Consider the following 22056-nt stretch of genomic DNA (forward strand, 5'->3'; position numbering starts at 1 on the left):
TTACTGGAATAAAAAAACCACAACTGTCTACATGTCTGAGTTAAAACTGTGATAGGCAGGGTCTCATCCTGATTCCCCTTAGACACTGGGTCGAGGATTTTTTTTTTTTTTTCTCTTGATCCTGTGCAATGTGGTAATTTTTTAATCAATGACTTGAAGAGGTAACGAGCACCAGAGGAGGTGGGTTGGGTGGGTCGTGGCTGTGAGCACCCTATGGGTGCTGGACTCAGAGGAGATGCTTGGGAAGGGGGTGCTGAGCACCCTTCTCCAAACTGCTGCTGCCCTGATGCCCGGAGGTGCAGCAGGAGCAATTCCAGGAGGAGCTGCAAGTCAAGAGCATGATTATCCGGGTTGGCTTTAGCACCAGACATTTTGGGCTTCCTTGGGGACTCTGCAGTGATTTAGGGAGTTGGCAGAGCATCCCTCTTCTGGCAGCATGGCAGAGACTGGATGGTGATGGTAAGTGTCTTGTAGAGCAACTGGTGAACATCTTTTAGAGCTGAGCCAGGCCTGACAGAAGAGAAATTTGGTGCTTGTTGTCATTGGGATGGTGGTATCGTACTCCTGGTGCTCGATGGGACAGGACCTGGAGAAAGGTCTCCCACCCAGCAGACCAGTGGCTGGCATCTCTTCGTGCCCTTCTAATGCTGGTGAATATTAAGTTTTGGAGGGGCTTTGCCAGGGATTGTAGCAGACTTTCCAGTGGAGCACATGCTTTGAATCCAGGCTTAGACCTCCAGAGGGGCAGCCCTGCCTTGTACCTCGTGATTTCATCAGCCGCCTGGCTGCCAGCTCTCAACCTTCACAGCAACCCAAAGGTGAAGGGCTCCTGCGCTCAACCTGATGGGAGGCTGGAAAGACCACCGCTGTGGAAAGAGACGGGCCCTGAGACTGCAACTGCTGCCAGCTCCAATTAAACAGGCACAACTCTCCTCCCGTAACATCTCGGGCCGCCGTGAGATGGTTCGTTAGCGGTGACGCAGGTGATAATGCACATTCCGTGCAGGTGAAGTCTTGTTGACCTTGGCAGAGAGGTTTGGTTTTGTTATTTCTTAAAAGAGTAGAGCAGCAAAGTAAAAATACAAGAGTTGTTGCACTGCCCAGGGCAAATCCTGGTCTCTCAGCCTACGAGGGGATCGCTCCCCAGCCCAGGAGGGCCTCCTTTTCCCCCCAAATTAAGACCGAATTGTTTGTTTGCACTGTCCCAAAGAACCTGGGGCTCTACCTGGTTTTGCAGCATCTAATGACTTATTGCATGGGGGATTTTGCGTTTCAGCCCATTGCCGCAGTGAGAGCGGGGCTGTGCGTGCACCCGAGTCCTTGACGCTGAACCTGTCAGTCTTAATTAAGCCTGCAGTAATGAGCGCCGCTGAGATGCCACGGAAGAAGTGGTAGGGGAGAGGATGGGAAGACACGAGTTGGCTGTTAGTTACATGTGAGACTATTGATTAGTCCTGGAAATCATGTTTAATTAAAGTAAAGCCTTCACGATAGAAGTTCCGGGGGTTATGCTTGGTCTTGGGGCTCACCTGCAGCCCCACTCTGTTCGGTGCCAGTTTTACTTCTGCTGTTGGTGGGATGAAGCTGCTGCAATGATGAGCTGAAGCCTTTTAAACCCCCCCTTCGTTAGAAATGCTGCTAACGAGCCGGTGGATATTCTGCTTGTCCAAGCAGCTGAGTACTACTCAGCACTGCTCAGCCGCTGTGACACTTTATGCAAATCATCATCTGAGTTAATTTGGGCAGGGGAATAAAATTCAGCAAAGAGAAATAGAGCAGATTTAGTGCTGGTGGGAGAGGTGGAGCCCATCCATCAGCGTGACAGCTCTTCGGGGGTGGGAGGAAAATATTCCCGTACTTAGGAGGCACCAGCAAAGCGTATTGCTTTGCTGGCGCTCGGGGATGTGCGGAGATGCTCCCCCAAAACCTAGGAGCCCTACCTTGCCAGGGGCACGGCCTGGGTGTGTATTTGTGTGCTTTCCCTGGGTCCGTCTCCACGCTGATAGCGCGAGGAGGATGGGGAGTATGAGGCACGGCGTAGATTACGCTCATCTGCTTTGGCTCGGCTGTTTGGGTTTGTGTGTGTTTTATCAGCTCTGGGAAACGCATAAATTGCTCGTTCTCATGTTGAATAATTAGAGATGCTTCTGCAGTGTGCCACTGTCTTTTCTTTGTGTTTAACACTCTCAGCAAGTTTACATTTGCATTCTGTAGCTCAAAAGAATGTTTCTTGTGGCTTTCTTTTTTTTAAACAAGTAAAACAGAATAGTTTGGTGGTTTTTTTTTTTTGCCCTACCCCTTTAGTGTGATGTTGGGGTAGTGCATGTCCCTTGCTGTGTGATGAAATGTTGATTTCCCAGTCATGACCTCTCTTTTCAGCTCTTTTGGGTTTTTACGGTGAGGAAGAAGTGGGTCTTTTCTTATTAGAGGTGCTTGCTGCAGGTGGATGCCCACTGGCTGTGCTGGGGATGCTCTGCTCATGCTGGGCTTGTGCTGGGGATGCTGGGCATCCCAACATCGGGTACCGGCGCTGCAGAAATTGGGCAGTGGAGGGATGTGCAGCACCAGAGCATCCCTGCCCGCTCTGTACCAAGCAGTGAAACCCTCTGGCATCCCCTCCTGACCCTTGTGAGGGTTTGCCGGCCACTGGTACCCGGCAGCAAACAGAGAAGCCAGCCTGGGGTGAGATGCAGAGGTCAGTGGGTCCCGGTGTCACGGCACAGCTTGGGGAGCTCTGACCTAAATATGGGCTTTGCCTGTCTGTCGGGCAGGGGAGAAATCACTCCCGGGATGAAAATCTCATTTGGAGGTTGGGAAAAGGGCGGATTATACTTTGCCATCTGCCCTGATGTTCAATACTGTAAATAGTAATTAAAAAGTTAATGATCCACAAGTCCCTGAACAGGGAGGTTTTTGCCCTGCTGCCGAAGCACCTCGCCTGTGCTTTGCCGTGTCACTGGTGAAGCAGTTTTTTCTCCTGAGTCACTGCCAAGTGGGGCAGAAGGGATTTTTAAGGCTGCAGGAGCCCAGGAAAGCCCTGGAGCCTGTGCCTTTCCGTGTCCTCCTGCTGACAGCACCCATCGAGCGGCTCTTCCCAGCACCGAGATGCGCAGTGGTTTGCACAAGCACATTTAGCGCAGCTAAATAACTCCGTAAATAACCACATGTTAATCATGGGGATGTGGGATCCTACTGTGACAGGGATAATGCCAGGGGATGGGCAAAAATACAGGGGGTGACCCCAGTTCAGCCCAGCACAAATTAATGACGAGAAGTTAATTTGCTTTAGTGCAGAACTGGAGGGGGATGCTGTCAGCATCCATGCACAGTGGCTGCAAGGAAAGTCCTCTGTTGGTTTTGTGTTTTCCTGCAAGAGCCTCTTTAAATTATCTCAGTGGAGTTATCTTTAAATAGTGGTTTAAAAAAAAAAAAATTAGGGAAAAGAAAAATGGCATCCAAACCCTGAATTGTGCTGTATGGTATGACCCATTTTAATTTAAGGTAGAGTTTGTGTTTTTGTTCTTTTTGCTTGGGAAAAGCAAAGTTTGGGAAGACAACCCTTCAGCTCTCACAAGCCATCTATTACTAAAATTAAAGTTATTGGACTGTTTCAAAGTAAACTGCTCAACCGTTCACATGCTGTATATACACATGTAAATATTCGTGGGGAAGCCAGGACTGAAGATCATGCTGTTTCCTCTTTCATGTGTGTGTTTTGTTCTCTTCAAGAGCATTCAGTAATAGTGGATCACGTTATTTCTTTGAACAATGTAGAATGAGGTTGGCAATAAGCCCACTGCAAAGGGGGAAAAGGAGAAGTGTACTTTACGAAGAAAAATGTACAGATATTTGTCCCAATCTCCACCTCATTCTTAGTTGACGTGTGTTCACCTTTGATTTTTTTTCGAAGGTGTGCATCACTGTCTCTGGTTTCTACTAAAGTCCTTTCATAAGTTTTTCTTAACCAGTATGGAAAAACCGTGGTCGTGAGATAGTATTTCTTAATCTTCGTTACCGAATTCCTAATTGTGAGGTGGTCGGTGCTGTTGTATCGCCGCTATTGTGGGTTTTCTGCTGTACCTTCCCTCTGGTCGCACTCCTGTTGGAAGGATGCCCCTGGAAAAGTGCCCTTTATCCAGGAGCAATGAAAACTTCCCAGGGTCGGCTCTGAGTATTGCCATTCCTGAAATAACTCAGGGGATTAAAAAACAATAATAATAAAGATGGATTTGCTGACTTCCAGCTTGCCACAAAGACTGTTGCAACCATCAAACAGCCCAGACTAAACTCAGATAGCTAATTTTTAAGCTTTTTTTTTTTTCATTTAACGGAAAATTATAGTGTTTTCTTTATTTAATGGAAGTTTATACTCTGTCCAGGCTGTTGGTTTTAACTCTTTCCGTGCAGACTAGCATTCCTTCCTGCAGTCCTGGAGCATCCACCGAGCACATCTCCTGGAGTTTGCTGGGAATGCCTTTCGCCAGCACCGAGGGCTTTCAAAAGCACCTGCCTCTTCTAATTTCACGTTTGTTTTAATCTGCATCTGCAGCAGCAGCCTGCTGAAATCTAAATCAAATCAGGAGGTGGAGATTGAATTTATTAAGCTTCTGCTTAATCTGGGTGGAATAATGCAAGAGGCTGTGAGAGCAATGAATCACTTTGGTTTTATTGAGGAAAAAACGAGATTATTTTTTTTATTTTATTTTTTTCTTGAGATGTGAGCACGTGGAGCTATTTCTGATTAATGCTAACACCTCATTCAAAGGTGTTGTCAAGGATTAAATAAACGCTTTTCTTTCTGCCCTCCCCGTTGGCGACACTGGAGTGTTGGGAGTTTAAGTGATTTGCCCAGGGCTGTGTTTCCCAAGCCTGAAGTCAGGCTAATCCTCTGGTCCCAGTGCTTTGAGACAGACCCGCCTGCCCTTTCCTTTCATAACAAGGTTTTCTGAAAGATCAAGAGGCCGTTAAAGCTAACGAAGCCAGGACATGGCATAGCAAGTGTAATAATTACGCTAGAGCTGAGATCATGGAAGTAGAGGTTCGCAGAGATGCTCTCCTCCTGCCTGGGTGGGTACCTGCCTGGGCACGTGGTTTTGACGACCCGGTGGCTCTCATCTATACGGATTTAATTGGCAAATGTACGGCGTGTGAAGCCGCTTTGGAGGGGGCGGGTTGCAGAAGTCGCAGGCGGGCGATGTGAGCGTGGGTCTCCAGCGTGCCCCCACCGTGGGCTGCCTCTAAGCCTGGGTAGGTTTTAATTAAAGCTCGCCTTGTAAAGATCTAAGAATGATAAAGTGCTTTTATTTCAGCGGTTTGACATACTTGGGATTTATGGGCGAAAGGGAACGGTTGGATGCAGGTTTGCGTAGCAGCCTGCCCTGCCTGGAGGGCTTTACATCTCTGCTGGAGCGCAGCAACGAGGGGAGGACGGTGAAAATGCTGAATAAAAAAAAAAAAAAAGTGGTCTACTTCTTGGATGTGTGTGCGCCTGCACGCACGAGAGGACAGCATTATAGATGCTTGGGGAAATACATTCATAACAGCCTATTCTGCCTACCAGCTCGCAGCTGTTTAGCAGGATGGGGAGTGCTTGTGCTGGTGCAGCGATCGCATTTGGGATCTCCCAGCCGGGGAATGAGTTACCTCCAGGGCTCCTGAGACCTTGCAGACACCCGTGTCTTATTGCCTTCTGTACCGCACGATCCCTTGCACATGTGTGTATACAAAGAAGTCTTGGAGAATCAGTTTTATTACTAAAATTCCGTAGTTTTGTGGTTGGGATGGCTGATGGGATGTGAAGTCTTTCACCGTGGGGTTGTAAGTCCATCCCTGGGTGGTGGATGCTGAGAGCTGCTATGTTCTGCCAGTGATTCCTACATCTCACCCGGGTGTTGGATGGCTCCTGGCCATGGTCAGCGATGAATTGCCAAGAGGAGTCAATGTGACCTCTTACTGCTGCTGGAGGTGGACCCAGATTTCATCCACCAAAGCATGCACAACCACCAGCTGGGTTTTTGGGCTGCTTTGTGGTCAGCGTGCCCCTCTCTGCATCCGTCTGTCCAGGCAGGTCCATGGCTCAGCCCAGCCCCATGTGCAGGTGCAGAATTTGCGGGACTCCAGCCAAGACCAGCAATGTTTTGTTTCTGAGGCTGCCTTGAGCCGGGTACATCCTGATCCCCAGCTATTCTGGGCATTTCTGGAGTGTGTTTGATCTCGCTTCTGCCAGGAGGGAGCTGGCACTGGATGAAACCACGGCGATGGGGATGAAAAGGCAGGCAAAGCGCTTTGCAGGAGGGGTGAGAGCTGCAGCAATGGTCCATAAAGCCCTTCCCATAGTGGCGGAGCCTGGAGAAACTGGGGCAAGGAGCAGCGGGTGAGGAAAGCTGAGTGATGCATTGCCGGCTCTTGTTTTGTGGCCCAACCAAAGATGGGGCTCCTGGTTGTGCCGCAGGGATGGTATATCTCTTGCACGGAGATGGAGGGGGACAGGGGAGATTGGGGTGGGGTTCCGGAACAAGCCCTTTCCCCATGGCAACCTCCCTTCCTTGTGGCAGGGAAAGCACAGAAGGCTTGTGGTGCGCTAGAGGTGGTGTGCTGAGAAAAGTCTATTTATTTATTTTATTTTTTTTTTCCCCCCTCCTTGATAAAACTGCTGTTCTGGCAATATATTTGTTTAGCTCCATTAACATCCAAGGGTTCCCGCTGCTGTAGCTGTTGAACAACTCTAAAAATAATTACGCACAATACATATAAAAATCTATTGCTCTTCAGCTGCAGAGCAGGCTGTTAGACAGCTGCTGCCGCTTTAACTCTTGGGTTGCTCCAAGCGTTATTTGGCCATTGCGTGCCGAGGGTTTGGTTTAAAGATGAAGGACAAAGCTATCTTTAGTGCTGCGGTGCTGGTGTCGCATGGATTTGCTCTGGTTTCCCCCAACACCTTGTATTTTGTGTAAGAATAAATTTATATAGATAATAGTTCAATCAACAGGAAGAGTTGGTGGGAGAAGCATGCCCCAAAAATGCCGATGAATCAGTGATGGTTGAAGGGTTCCTGTTGACTTTGTATTGGTTGGCTGAGTCCGGCATCAGGTTGGCTTTATGGGACTGTTCCCAGCAAAAAAAAAAAGCCTGACTCAAGGTGACCCCTTGCAAGGATGGAGCAATTTTGGATTCCTTGTCCTTAGGACCGTACTCTGGCATCTCCATGAGCAGGGAAACTGGTATCTGCTCTGGCAAAAAGAGAGGTGGATGTAGAGGGTGAGGGAAACCCATGCATGGAGGTTGCGGTGTTACTGCTGAGTCACGGACACTTTGGCTGGGCTGTACGTGTCCACCTTTGGGGTTTCCTCTTGGAGGCCTGAACTTTGGAGAGACTAAAAAGGTTAAATGTTGCATCTAAGGATTTCTCTGGAGCCTTGAAGCCTTGTTAGCAGGTTTACCTCCAACTGAAGAAGTTGGCTTTGGTGTCTTCTACTGCCTGCTTAGCTCCATGGTGGTGGGTTTGGGTTGGGGCTTGCTCTGAGGGGGGCAACCCATCGTTGTTTTGTGCAAAAGAAATATACTTTGGTGTATGGTCTGCTGGGGGGAAATTGCGTTATTTCATAAAAGCTTCTAGAAGGCTAGTGTTTTGGGGTTGTGTTTTGTTTCTTTTTTTTTCCAGGGAAATTAAATTTCACATTTACCTTGAGTCTGTATCCCGCTTCGTTAGATTGGTAACAAGGCAGTGTACACCTCGTCCAGGAGAAGCCTGATTGAAAGTCTGATTGAAAATCAGACTTCTGGTCTATAATTTACCCAAAACCTAAAATTAGAATATTTTTTTTTGTGACTGAAATAAATGGTTTAGCTGCACTGACTTTACAATGAGTGTGGGATTGTATCCATGGTGAATTAATTTATTTATGATTTAATTTCCTGAGGTTTCCTTGTGTTTAAGCTTTTTCTTTCTTTCTTTTCTCCTCTCTCCAGTACACCAGGGTTTGGATTCCTGACCCTGATGAAGTTTGGAGATCGGCTGAAATTATCAAGGATTACAAAGAGGGAGATAAAAGCCTCCATCTGAAACTTGAAGATGAAACTGTAAGCTTTTGAACGTCGTTATTCTTTTCAGTAATTTAAAGCTTCGAATTAATGTGTGAAAAAGCCTGAGCCATCTCATATTTTTTTAGGAAGTATTTTAAAATGTGTTTCATGGCCTTAACACTTCCCGCTTTTCCCTGCCCGCTCCCTCCCCAGATACTTGTGCTAAAGTAGGTTGCGAGAAAGCCCTTGACCTCTCTCATCTCTTTTCATCCCCTGGCAAAGTTGTAATAGTCTGTGATATCAGAATGGGTTTTGTTATTTATTTTTTCTATAGCAGCGGTATGTTAGAAATACCAGTTTATGCTTTTTGTTGCTGAAAAAATTGGAAAGAGCGTTGCTGGTGGCATCTACTCAAACTTGCGTACTGATGGGGAAAATCACATAAGGTGCAGAAGTGACTCCTCTGCAACAGTTTTCTCCATGCCTTAGTTTTTCAGTATAATCTTACGTAAAACCCTTTTTTTTTTTTTCTCCATTTTTTTTAACATAAAAAAAGCTCTAAAAGACAGAAATGAGGAACTCATTGAAATGGAGATGTTTTTTAGCAAGTGCTGCTTTCAAATGCACAAACAGCCCAGGCTCACGGCGTGTGTGCAGCTGGTGATAAATCATTCCCAAAGCAGGACGGGGGAAGAGCAGCTGCTTTCTGTCCCGCACAAAAAGCTCATGGGGTGGGATGTCGGGCAACAGCGGGGGACTGCAGATGAATTTAACCGTGGCATTTGCATCAGCTGCAAAATTTGGGTGGTTTATGGGAAGGGAGCAGCCATGCTACGTGCCTGCCACGAGATGCATTTCCCACATGGGGTGTAGCAGGAAGAATAAATATACTTTTTGTGAAGAATTCCACCTAAATGAGCTTTCTTCACGGATCAGACGGGCTTTCCTTAATTGTTAATAGAGGCCACTTACTCCAAATTGAAAATACTCCGAAGAGGGCGAGTAATTCATGTCCCCTGCCAGCTGACCGTTTCCATACTGCGGGGATTATTTTCATCCTGTTACTTAATGGGAAGATGGAGAACAGGAATGAGATGCGCTTGATTAGGCTGTTCGTCAAAACAATTCTTCTTTCAGAGCAAGTGCAGGCCGTTTGCAGTGTGTGAATGTGCCAGGTTTGCGAAGAAAGTCATTCACGTTGAAATCTGCACCCAGTGCATGATGCTTTTGTCTCTTCTCGGATCAGCCCTGGTTGCACTTGTTGTCCTCCCCAATTTGCTCTTTCGGCATAGGACAGCTTTCTGAGGAGGGTAAAGGATGGATGGTGCTCCTCTTGAAGATGCTTTTTTCCCTTCCCTGGTGATAAATCTGGATGAGGAGACACACAGATGCCACCTCACTATCCCTTGGAAGCACCAGGCATGTTCTTGTAGGACCATGAGTCGCTGCCCCTTGCTTCTTGGTGGCCTTCCTGCCCAGTAGCCCTGTGGTTGGACCTCCTGGATCCACCATCCTGTGTCATATCAATCATCATTTGAACATACCTTTTTCTCTAATGACATGATGCTTCGTGCTCATGATGCAAGCATGATGCTCATGATGGGCATGTTTCCACCATTCCAGTCATTCCACACAGCGACTTGTCCCCGCCTCCCAGTGACATCGGATGCCACAGGGATGACCCTCATGGCAGGTTTTTTTTACATGTGTTTTCTCTTGCTCCTGCGGCAAGAAGATAGAAACCTTGGAGAAACCAAGCAGCAATGCTCAAGCCTTTACAAGAAACTGGTGATGGGCATGAAAAGCACTACAGGCTTCACCTCCAGGGCAGGTTTCATGAGTCGTGCTAATGGGGGCCCTTTTCGGGCTGCCCAGCAGAGATGGGTGCCTGGGTGCAGGTGAGCACCCATCTCATCCACAACAGTCCTTCCTACGGCTTGTGGTGCTTGGGCTGCCAAAGGACATCTGCACATCTTGGGGCGCGCTGCAGCCTCCATCCTTCTTTTCTGGTCGAGAACTTCAGCAGTTTGAGTACTTGGGAGGGGGGAAGATTTCTTTTTTTTTTTCTTTTTAATCTGGATATTTCCCTGGAAACCAAAGCAGCTAACAAGTCCTGCAGGGCCTAGCCTTTTTGTACAGCTGAGTTTAGGGTCAGCAACGTTAAATTACAAGGAGATAAAAGGATTACTAGGTGTTACGAGCACGTCACTGTCATGGTGAAACACAGGAACATCTCATTTTGCGGTTGTGCAAGAGACTGCTGCTTATCGTGGGTGCTCCCAGAGACTTCTGTTTGATCCGCTTCCGTATGAAACCCTGCCTGGAACCAAGTCACGTTGGACTTTTCAAGCTTTATTGAAGGGGAACAGCGCACGTGGGCATCAGATGGAGACACCGAGCGTACATTTCTTCGGGGGATTTGAAGCTGTTAAAAGCCTTTTGTTCCTGACAGCCAACATGCATTACCCAACTGTTTAGTGCTTCTCTTTTGTCCTTGTGCTTTAAGTGAATTTCCATGGATTTTTGTGGTTTCTGGCTGTACTCTGTAAGCAAGAGTACTCGTCCTGAATGAAGAGCTGATTTTTAAATATCGCAAGGGATCCCTGATGTGTTTGCCATTAAGACGTGAGACTGAGTGCAAACTCTTGAAAATTGGCATTGGCAACGTGGAACTGGAGTAGCAAACCAGCCTGAGGTTGTCAGACGTGCTGTGTGACCCTGTCCTCGTGCACTTGGGTCAGCTTTTCTCGTGCTGTTTGCACGGGCAGCGATCCAGTGCCGATGCAAAGGTAGTGGTGCCCTTCTGCTCGCAAACCGGAATTCCTCCCTTTTGCTGGGAGCTGAGCATCAGGACCCCTTCCTGAGATACCCCATGGAAAGCAACATCGCAGGCAATTATTTATTTTTTTTTATTCCTCCACTGTAAAGGGGAAAAAAACCCCCACTTTTTCTTCAGTTGGTGGCTCCGCTGTTCATTTGGGGATGAGCCAAAATTAGTTACATGTGGGCCACCGTATGCTTCAACGGCATAACCTGGCTCTTCAGATATCGAATCAGCAAGGACTCCGTGCTTTTCCATGTCCTTCTCTGCCTGAAGGGGTGTAAGCTTTTGAGTATGAAAATAACGTGAATTAAAAATGAATGGGAAGAATACGGTCTAGTTTGAAATGAGGCTGCTATTCGAAGAGCATGGGGATGCTTAGATCAGCTGAAGCTGTGGTTTTCTGTATGGTACCTGTTACTACTCGGAGCTGGCTAAAGGCTACTTGTCCCAAGGCTGGCCTGAAAACAACTCAGGTATGCTCAGCTTGGTGCTTGTGGACCATCAGTGTCCAGTAGGACCAGCTCAAAGCTGTTTACCAAGGGGTTTACCTGTCACCTGGTAGTATGTCATCCAGGTCCCTAGAGCATTTAGCATAAAGGGGCTTTCAGTTCATTTAGAGCATGATGTGTAAGTATTTTATAGTATCAGGATGGAGTTTTGCTTGTTATAAGACTTTAAAGGAGCTGTTGTTTTTTGTATTCTGATGTTCCTTGTGTGTGTCTCTTCAGCTCTACGAATATCCTATTGACCTCCAAGGAAATGAGCTGCCTTTCCTGCGCAATCCAGATATTCTGGTGGGAGAGAACGACCTGACGGCCCTGAGCTACCTGCACGAGCCCGCGGTCCTCCACAACCTCAAAGTCAGGTTCCTCGAGTCCAACCACATCTATACGTACTGTGGTGAGTGTCCAGGCCACACGTTCAGCTCCTGGAAAGCAGTGGGTTACAGCGTGTCCATCTCTTGAGACCACAAGCCTGTGGCATGAGGAGGGTCCAGGGGCTGTGATTTGGGGTGGGTGGGAGACATCAGCGCGTGCCAACAGGCTTTAGGTTGCAAAACCAGAGGTGGTATTTGAGAGTTGGTGCACTGTGAACTTCCCAAGCTCACAGTCCATGTATGTAACTCTTGGTGGAAACATCTTGTTAGATGAATTTGAGGCCAACTTTGCGAGTGCTTGGCAGTCTGTGGGTGGGGAAAAAAAGCAGGACGTAGCAAACCATTGGAGAACGGCAGCGTGCCAGAAAGGTGCAGTCCAACTGAGAGACGTCCATAGCGGGTTTTCCTCCTGAAAGACTAAAAAAAAACCCTCACTGCACCGCTATTTCCTTCATTTTCTTGATGACTTTGTGGATCATTGAACTCTTAAATTCAAAGCAGAAGGAGGGCAGGCGTGAACTTGGGTTTCTCGTTCCTGGGAAGGGTGGCCTGCCAAAACCATTCAAAGCAGCAGTTACCTGGTTGGCAACAAAATGCAACCTAAAAAGAAAGGAAGAAGGCAGTTCAGCCATTTGTATTTAGTTATGTTGGAGAATATTGAATGTTGAACCCTCTCGCTGGCACTCAAGGTGACCTTGCTAGCAGTGATGCAGACCAACGGTCCTCTAAGTGATGTGTTGCAAGATTTCGGTGAAGTGCATAGGGCTATTTGTGTGGCAGGGTTAAGGCCGGTACCTACACCTAAGTGTTGCAACTTTTGCCGAGAAAATGCTTGTCAGGAGGAGACTCTTTAGAGTAACACCCTTGAAATATGTGGCCTTCGTAGCTGGTAATAGTGGTGACTTTCTTTTAAATTTGCAAGCCTGCCTTCCTCCAAAATCAGTGAGCTTTCATTAGTGCAGCTTCTCGTGAAGGTTTGTGATAATCTTGAGTGCAGCATCGTGTTAATGGAGATTCTTAGGTTCAGACTTAGCCCATTTGGGCTTAGCAAGTGTCCAGAGAAGGGCTACAAAGCTGGTGAGGGGTCTGGAGGACAAACCTTATGAAGAATGACTGAGGGAGCTGGGGTTGTTTAGCCTGGAGAAGAGGAGGCTGAGGGGAGACCTTATCACCCTCTACAACTACCTGAAAGGAGGTTGTAGAGAGATGGGGGCTGACCTCTTCTCCCTGGTTACAAGTGATAGGACGAGGGGAAACGGGTTCAAGGTACGTCAGGGGAGGTTTAGGTTAGATATTAGGAAACATTTTTTCACTGAAAGGGTTATTAAACATTGGAAGAGGCTGCCCGGGGAGGTGGTGGATTCACCATCCCTGGAGGTGTTTAAAAAAAGGGTAGATTGGGCACTTAGGGACATGGTTTAGAAGTGGCTTTTGTCAGGGTAGGCTAAAGGTTGGACTCGATGATCTTAAAGGTCCCTTCCAACCTCAGCAATTCTATGATTCTAAGTGCGGGTCTAGCTACAAAGCACCATGCAGGTGCAGCGTACCTTGTGCTCTGGCTATAAAGTAGTTGAGAAGGGGAGAAAACAGCTTATCTGGCGGCGTGTTTTTGGTGACTAAGGGAAAGAGGTGCCTGACCCTAAAAGAACCAAGAAGCAAACAGGAGCAGGGCATGGTGAGGTGAAGCAGTTGGATTAATATCCCTCGGAGGCAAGTGATGTGACTTAGCTGACCTTTGCCTTTCGATGCGGCTTAACTTCACCTATTGCGGTGTTCGCTGCAGGCCGAGAGTTCCTGTGCTTTGCTGGAATTTGAGTGTGGAGCACAGCACCCGCTCCCACCCGCCACGCGCTCTCCGGAGCTCCTTACAATAACAATTTAAACGGGCAAAACCTGAAGGTACTTTGGAGATGGTGGAACTTGTGAGCGCTTCAGTTCTGCAGGGTGCGGACCAGCTCCCTCGAGCCCGTGGTAGCGCCACGCGTGGCTTTGCCTTTCATTAATTCCTGGGCTTGCTGCCTCCTCCAGGCAGGCGCAGTGTTCCTACAGCTGGAGAGGAAAGAGACTTTAAAGCTTTAATGCAGGCTCTGGCATTCCTTTCCTGTGATTTATGCATTTCATTTTGATTTGAGTACATTCTTTGTTATGGGCTTTTACTCAGAATTTAAGCCAGGGGAAAATCCAGGACATTTGTTTGGGTCTAGCAGAGCTTTGGTTGCATAGGAATTGCTTTTCCGAAGTGATGGCTCACGCACTGTTTTGCCCTTCTTCTCACTCTTTTTGCAAAGTCTGGCTTCACACAATGAAGATTATTATGTATTTGCTTTTCTCGTCAGTTCCATATGCCTCCTCTGTAGCTGTACTGGAGCTTATATCCTTCTTATCAAAGCCTAGCACTTTGAAGGAGATGCTGAGATAAGAATTAGGAGTCCTTCCCCATTTCCTTCTCAGCCTTTTTTTTTTTTTTCCCCTCCAAGCATCATATTTTAAAAAAAAAAAAATAATCAAAAAGGCTAACACAAGCCCTGAAAAGCCTGAAGTATTAACTCTGTGCTTGGTTTGTGACACATCTGTCTATTTATCTGTTCTAAGGTATTGTACTTGTTGCCATCAATCCATATGAGCAGCTGCCAATCTACGAACAAGATGTCATCTACGCGTACAGTGGCCAAAACATGGGGGATATGGATCCTCACATCTTTGCAGTGGCAGAGGAAGCCTATAAGCAGATGGCCAGGTGAGTGGGCGCTCAGTCAACGGAACTGTCGAATCAAAAGCGGGCAAATACCCAATTAAATATTACAAATATGCGATTAAAGTGAAGTCGAGGAAAAGGGTATGAAAAATTCCAGATTTTCATCTCCGCTGAGAATACAGGGGCTTCTATCATGTCTTTATATCCCTGAGTTGGTATGGTATCTCTCCATCATGGTGGCCATCTTCACCCATGGGTGCTGTAGCTTTGTCCCTCTTCTGCAAGATGCAAGACGTGGTTCCTGTGTCAGTCTCCCTTCACGTTGAAATCTCTTTGAGGTCAGGTATTTCTAATTAATGCTGCTTACCAACTTGACCCTGTTGTGGGATGGCAAGACTGCCGGGCAGGCTGGGCTGATGGGGATCTTTGTGGCCCTCGGGAACTCCTGGGTTTGGTGCAACGGTGATTCAGATGGGGATCCTTCTCCTGCTGCTGCTTGGATTAGTTTCCTGGAAGAAATTCAAACCACTCTGCAAATGTCATGTTTAATAGCTTGCAGGAAACCGCATTTCAGATAATTTGGTGAGATAATCAGACTAAAACCAGGAGCTAATGCTGGTCCTCCTTGTGGAGGCACTGTGAATTTTGAGTTAGGATGTGACTGGCAGATATTTGGAGATATTTATGGGTCCTGCAAAGCAGTGTCTTCACCAGATGAACATGGTTTGAGTTTTCCTTTATTTCTGTGTTTGTTGTGTTGCTGAGGACGGATGCAGGATTTTGTTCTCAACGCTTAGGCCATGATCTAAAAGAGAATTTGAGAGGAAGCTGAAAGTTATTGCACCGGGGATCATTTTATTACACTTGTCTGGATTTGCGCAGTGTGTTTAGATTTGCTTGTGGATTAGTTGTGATTTTTATACACCCCTGGCTTTTAATAGCAAGAGTAAGCACTGAGCCATTCAGTGAGGATTTCAGCCTGTTTTCTGCCATGTCTTGGCTGTAGGTGGTGACTTAGGATGAGTTTCTGATCAAAGGTGAGCCAGAGTTCAATCCCAATATGCATCCGGGGGAGCATTGCCATGGGCGGAGATCAGATGGATCGTACCCAAACTCCAACCTGCAGTTCAGACCTCCTGAAAGTGCTTGTGCTTTGGGCAAAACCGCTTTGGGAAGAATTTAGAAATTTCAGGAGCCGTCTATAGAAAGAGGAAAGCTTAGGACTCTGTCCTTGTTATGTGAATTCAGGCGGAGCAGCAAGCTGCGTGGTTCTTCATCAAAGATTTCGGGGTTTGCTGACCAGGGTGGACAGGACGCGTGGATCTAAACTATAAGGCAACTGCTTGCTTTTCTGGTGAAGTCTCTGCTGGGCAAGACTCGGTGCTTTCCTACATCCCTGCATGTTCTTTGCAGGCATTGGGGCTAACTGACAGCTCTAGCCAGAGATGCTCCACTCTGTGCGCTCGTCCTTATCAGAATAAATCTGCTTTTTTGACAGCCACCCATCGCATCTAATTCCCGGCTGTGGATGACAGGGAGCACTCTGTTTGCAAGGGGACGTGGAAATAACCACCCTCAAAGCACTTAAACAAGACACTCGCTATTCAGCGCTGCTCTGGTGCTCTCCATCTCGGGCTGGTGTTACGGTAATTGCAGGCTTGGGTACAAAAGGGTTCAGATAGGGCTGAGAAGAGATTGTAAAGTGGATTGTAGGAATCTGCCTGGTTGGTTGAAATGTGCCTTGAAGTGTAGCACGCTATATTTTAAATCTGAAAGCTTCTGGGTGGACCTCACGTTCAGTTTGATCCGGGCTTTTCCCTCCGCGGTGCTGCAGGGAGAGCGGTGGAGCCGCTTGAGGAGGGCGCGTGGATGCTGTGTCTCGTGGGGGATGGATGTAGTGCGTTGGACGGGACTTCTTTTTGCTTTTTTCCAAGTGAATTACTGATTCTGCGAGATGCCTCCTATCCGCAGCTCTGCTTTAGGCAACGAGGGCGCACGCGAGCGTGGTGGGACACGGGTGCTTGGGCAGTTCAGCCATCAGGATGGAGGTCTGTGAGCGTGTTAAACCTAAACTGGTGCAAAACCATCACTCGTCTTGCAGTTTCTTAGCTTTTAAACAATGGCATTGTGTCTGGTGAGTCCTGTAGATGAGGAATAAAACTCAAACCTGCAATCTCAGAAGGTCAAACTTGCGATGTGGCTGAGAGCAGGAAAGCGGACTCTGGCTGGCCTTCTGGGTTGGTTTCTTTCTTTCTTTATCTGGTTTCTTTTTTTATTTATCTATATAAGTGTGTGCTTGTGTACGTGTACGCATATATAGGCTTATATGTATTTTTAAAAATGGAATTACTCATTCTAACAACAAATTAAACGCAGATCACGTCATAGAAAAGTGAAAATAACAATGCGGGTGTGCGTTCTGTTTGAATTTTCTCTGGTTTTCTTTCAACAAATGTCCTCAATGGGAGTAAGAAAAGCAAACAGGTAAAACGAGCTTTCTCCGTGGAAAGTTTGCGTGGAAACAGGTAATGTTATTTGCAACATCTCTGAGCAAAAAGGTGCTGGGTCAAGAACTTGCTGAAGCCACAGAGCAGTCGTTGCCGTGCGAGCTTGTCCGGCGTTTGCTGGTGTGCCCTCTCCGAGTTTTGCAATCAGCGGCTTCATTTTCATGCTTTTATATATGTCTGTGGGATAATATTCATGCCGTCTGTGTGGTGGAGCAGAACTTGATTAGCTGACTCTCGTTAAACTGCTTCCTTGAGGTCAGGCACTGCGCTGGGGTAATAAACCCTGCAGGAAAAAAAAAAAAAGCAAAAACCAACCAAACAAAAGCATCGCTGAAATGGCGCTTGAGACTTTTTTGGGGGCCACAGGCAGATAGTGTGAACTCAAAGCGAGTGTGTGAATGGACTGGTGGTGCCAGCTTCTCCCTTGCTGCCAGGTTTCAAGTTGCCGCGATCCTCCGAGGGCGGACTTGTCATCCTTTTCATGAAGACCCGGAATAAGGCAGGCTGCAAGGTGTGTCAGGCTTTTATAGGACAAACAGAGCAAGGACATAATCGGGAAACGTGAAGTCACCTTGAATAACTCTTCTCCAGTGCAGAAGGCAAGGTCGTATATATATAAAAAAATAATAAATATACACATATATTATATATATTATATAAAAGGCATAATATATGTATGTAATAAATATATATGCATATTTTAGCTTTATTAGTGGCCCAGAGCACACTGGGGAGACGCGGTGGAGGTGACTGAATGGGATTGAGTTGGATGACAAGGAAAACATAAGGTTCTCTGTTAAATGAGAAAAGTTAGGGGCAACGAGATTTTTAATTCTCTGGGCTTCTAGTATACCATTGCCACATAGAGACAGGGTGCTAGGGCAAAACTTAAGACTTTTACTGGTCTACAAGTGTTAGTGAAGTTGTTCTGTGCCGGTAGGTTCCGTGAGATGGGACTGGGGGCATCTTCACAAGTGGCTGTAAAACACTGCTGGATCCTGTGTCTAGCGTTGCCCCATCATCACAAAAATGCCTATTTAAAAGAAAAATAAATAAAAACATGTGGGTGGGCTGGGCAGGGGGCTGCAGAGGGTGTATAGCAATACTTAATCCCTTTTTTTGGGACAAAATAGTTTGCAAGGCATCTGAACACTTACTGTGGTTAGGGCACGTGTTAAAACTCCCCTTTAAATGAAAGCTTCTCCCAAAGAGGATGCTTTGCAGCGAGTTGATTTGCAAGGACTTGCATGTAAAACAGCTTAAAGAAAAAAAAAAAAAGGCAAGTGATTAAAATTCATGTGTGACAGCCTCTAATTTTTCCGCTGACCAGCTCTTTAGAAGCTCCCTGTCTACGCGGGGTGAGACTAAGCGCGCTCGGTTCATCAAAACACAATATTGTTTGAGGCAAAATACCCAGCGTGGAGTTAATTTGTTCCAAGCGCTGCTGCCGGAGGTGCTGGAGTCAAGTGTTGGGGTGATGGAAGGGTGGATCGTTTAGCGATTGCTAAATAGCTGGGGCTGTGGGGTTCGAAGCAATTTGTGCTTTGGGACACATATTATCTGCAGGGCAATGCAACCGTCTCCTCCTCTGGTCTTGCTCTCCTGATACGACGTGGCGAGGTGCATTGGGTGTTGGTGCCTTTTACACCTTTGGGTGCTGTGGAAGGTATTTGCATTCCTGAAAGCGGCCTAAAAGCTTCAGGGGAACATCCAGGATCCCTCAGAGAGGCAGCGCAGTCGCCGGTGCCCTGCCTGATTGCTTCTTGCTTTTCTTAGAGGAACAAAAGCTCCCTTGTGTGCCCAAATCCCGGCGGCAGCTCTAATTTCCTTGTGTGTCATCACTCTGGGCAGAAGCCTGGAGTCTAGCAAAAATTCCCCTTGAAACTTTATTTCTGCTGAAATCAACCCAACCAGCAGCTTTCCACGCAGGAACAGGGATTGTTTCTCACTTCTCGCCCTGACCCACCTTCCTCTTGATGAGTATGTCCCGTCAGTTGTTGCCAGCTCCATGGAGGTGACCGAAGTTTGCACGGTGACAGTGCAACGCCAGCTTCCCACTCCCAGCCTTTGGGGGCCTTATTAAAGGTTAGATGTTCTCCTTCGTGTCTGCAGCCCCCTCTTTCTTCTCCAGCTTGGCTTGGTGGTGCGGTCACAGTGTTGTCTCCAGATGCTGAGCTCTTAGGAAAATCCCTGCAGTGTGCTAAAGTCGTGGGTATATTTGTGTGGCTTTTCTTTCTTTGGCTCCTGTCTCTTCCTTTAGTACCAGTTGGGTTCACTTTGGGGACAGGCCAGGACTTGCTACTCCAGCTAAGGTTTCTTAATGCCTTTTTTTTTTTTTTTTTTCATATCATGCATTATGCTTAATAAAATAAAAAAATCAAACAGCGCTAGGTGGTAGCGGTATATAGTACGAATAGCATTGCTGTGGGTGACGGGGCAGGAGAATGGGCCCTCCAAAGGCTGCCAAACATCTTTCAAAAATGGGGAGCAGGGAGTGAGATGGTCTTTGCTCAGATTGTAAATCAAACGGTGAAAGCATCGTAAAGCCCTTGCTGTATACGCTGTGTGTTTTCCAGTTAGCACATCTGGATCTTGCCACCGTAGCAACGTTATATCACATACGTGGATCTTTTAATTAGCACGTCATGGCAGCAGTCTGTGTCAGCTAATAAACACAAAATAAGCGCGATGTTCAAATCTTCCAGTGAAAAAGATCTCGGGTAATAAAGGACTTGCAAGAGCCTCCTAAGAAGCGTGTGTACTGAGTGACAAAGTAAATACCGTGCTTTTTATTTAGTTGTGCATCCATCGGGCTGATGCTTTTAACAGATGCATGATGTCTGCAAAGCCGTCGCATGTGGTCCAACAAAAATATCTTGATCTGATCCATGTGTAACTCCCCTAAATTGGAAATGCAGAATGTTTTATTGTTCTCCTGCCAAGAGCGTGAAAGGGCTCTGCAGACCTTAACTGACCCTTGCAACACTGGTGGGAAAGCAAGTGTTCTGGTAACCTGTTGGTTAGACTGGAGTTTCCTCCTTCCCAGCGGGAGGATCTTCTCGCAGTGGTGTCGGTAGTTCTTGCGGAAGGAATAAAATAAGAAATGCAAGAGTGATTTGGCAGTTCAGCTTCTGTGTATCTGCGCCGCAGGTCTCGTGTGGCTCCGTCGATGCTGGATAACCCCCCGTGTCTGCGATTCAACCCAGGGTCAGCATCTACTGTGTGATTCCTAAATTATAAGTTGTATGGAAATAGCGTGTCTTCCCTTTTCAGCCCCTCTGCAAGGGCAGGTGTGCACTGTTCCTGGCACTAAATGCTCAAACACCTGGACTGCAGATGGGTAACTCTATTTAGTAGTGGCTTTCCATTTTTTTCTTTTTTTTTGGAAGTTGGTGCACCCAAGTCTTACATTCCACTGTCAAAAGTGCATGTAAAAAAAATTTCTGCTTGCCTACACCAACAGGCAACACAGATGATGCTGATGGGGTTGTGCATGGCCACAACTGGAGAAGTCTCCAGGGAGACCTTGTAGCAGCTTTCCAGTATCTGAAGGGGGCCTATGAGAAAGCTGGAGAGGGACTTTTTACAAGGGCATGTAGTGATAGGACAAGGGATAATGGCTTCAAACTGGAAGAGGGGAGATTTAGATGAGATATTGGGAAGGAAATCTTTGGTGTGAGGGTGGTGAGCCCCTGGCCCGGGTTGCCCAGAGAAGCTGTGGCTGCCCCATCCCTGGAGGGGTTCAAGGCCAGGTTGGCCGGGGCTTGGAGCAACCTGGGCTGGTGGGAGGTGTCCCTGCCCAGGGCAGTGGGATGACCTTTAAGGTTCCTTCCAACCCAAACCTTTCTAAGATTCTATGACCGCTCTCTTTTCTGCTGTGGGGTGCAATGCTGGAGCTGGAAATGAGCAGAAGTTGCAGCGTTGACCCTGCCTATAACCTAATAATAGAGGCGGGGAAGAGTGTGGGCACGGTGGGAGATATCCTTTGATAGCACTTTAAATTTCAAGCTTTACAAGAGGATTTAAAACCATACAATGAGAGTGCGGGTAGGAGTTGAAAGAGAGATTAACCCCCGACGGAGATGTAAGAGGAATCAGGCTGGCACAATAAATAAGACTTAATGCTGTGTTATATTAAAGGCAGGGAAGGGTTTAGGTCTTCTGGTGAATGAGGCTGGGTCGGGGGGTCTGCCCAGCAGGGCTTTGCAGGAGTTACCATCTCAGAACTAAAGCTCTGGTCTAAAAAAAGGGTCAGAAGGGAAAAAAAACCCACTCAATAGCCTTGAATTTGGAGAGGGGAAAAATGGAGGGGGATCTCTTTTGTTTAGAGTTAAAAGTGGGCTAAGGAGGAGGGGAGAAGGTTTTGGAAGAGCTGTTTCATAAACATGGTCTTAGACCTCAGGCTTTGCAAAAGCAGCTGGACGCAACGTCTCTAGAGGTGTGATATAAAGTTAAAAAAAGAGGGAGAGATGCCAGGTAATGTTTCCTGAGGACTGGAGGAGGGACCCTCCAGTCTTACTTGCCCTGCTATGGGAGAGGACAGCGATGCTCTAAGTGGTCAACTGAAGATTTTTTTTTTTAATTTCTTTTTTTCCCCCTTTTTGGCGATTTGGAATGAGAACGATGCTATTTGCTAGCAGCTTTAATCATAAATGAGACATCCCTTATAGAAAAATCATAAATACTCATAATGGGACACTGCTGGCACGGGAGAGCTTAAGGTACAGACAGGTCAGTGCCTGACGAAGAGTAACGATTGCGCGTGTGAAATATCACCGACTTGGAAGGAGTCATAATAGGCTACATCAGACGCGTAATTACTGCTGTGATGCGGGAGAACCGTTCGAGCTCTGAGGTGTGAAAGCTGTAACGCTAAATATCATTGAACATTCAAAACTGGTGTTTACGAGCATCGTAATTATATCAAACCACAAAAACTTGCCATTGCCCTTGCCCACCTCCCAGTCACTGCTTGCTGTCGTGAAGTTCTGGAGACCTCAGGATGGGGAGAACCCTGAGCGTGCACCCATGAATTTCTTAAAATCTGGGGTTTTCCTAATGTATATCAATTGTAATTAATTAGATGGCAGTGTAGGAGTTTTACAAGCATCAACGGCTGATGACGGTCGAG

The 22056-nt window shown here is 47.0% G+C and overlaps 1 protein-coding gene across 3 annotated transcripts in view; it reads left to right on the top strand.

The window, feature by feature from the left end:
• Positions 1 to 22056, top strand: part of LOC128902110 (unconventional myosin-Vb-like) — a 154371-nt gene that overhangs the window by 21005 nt on the left and 111310 nt on the right. For 2 of the 3 annotated variants that reach the window (XM_054184497.1, XM_054184498.1), the window contains exons 2-4: positions 7969 to 8079; positions 11575 to 11746; positions 14316 to 14460. In XM_054184497.1, coding sequence (XP_054040472.1) covers positions 7969 to 8079; positions 11575 to 11746; positions 14316 to 14460 — 428 coding nt within the window. Of the gene's footprint in view, positions 1 to 7968; positions 8080 to 11574; positions 11747 to 14315; positions 14461 to 17215; positions 17437 to 22056 lie in introns of those variants that run through there. The other variant, XM_054184499.1, reaches the window with a different exon arrangement.

Source organism: Rissa tridactyla, chromosome W (genome assembly GCF_028500815.1).
Source record: "Rissa tridactyla isolate bRisTri1 chromosome W, bRisTri1.patW.cur.20221130, whole genome shotgun sequence".
Lineage (NCBI taxonomy): Eukaryota > Metazoa > Chordata > Aves > Charadriiformes > Laridae > Rissa > Rissa tridactyla.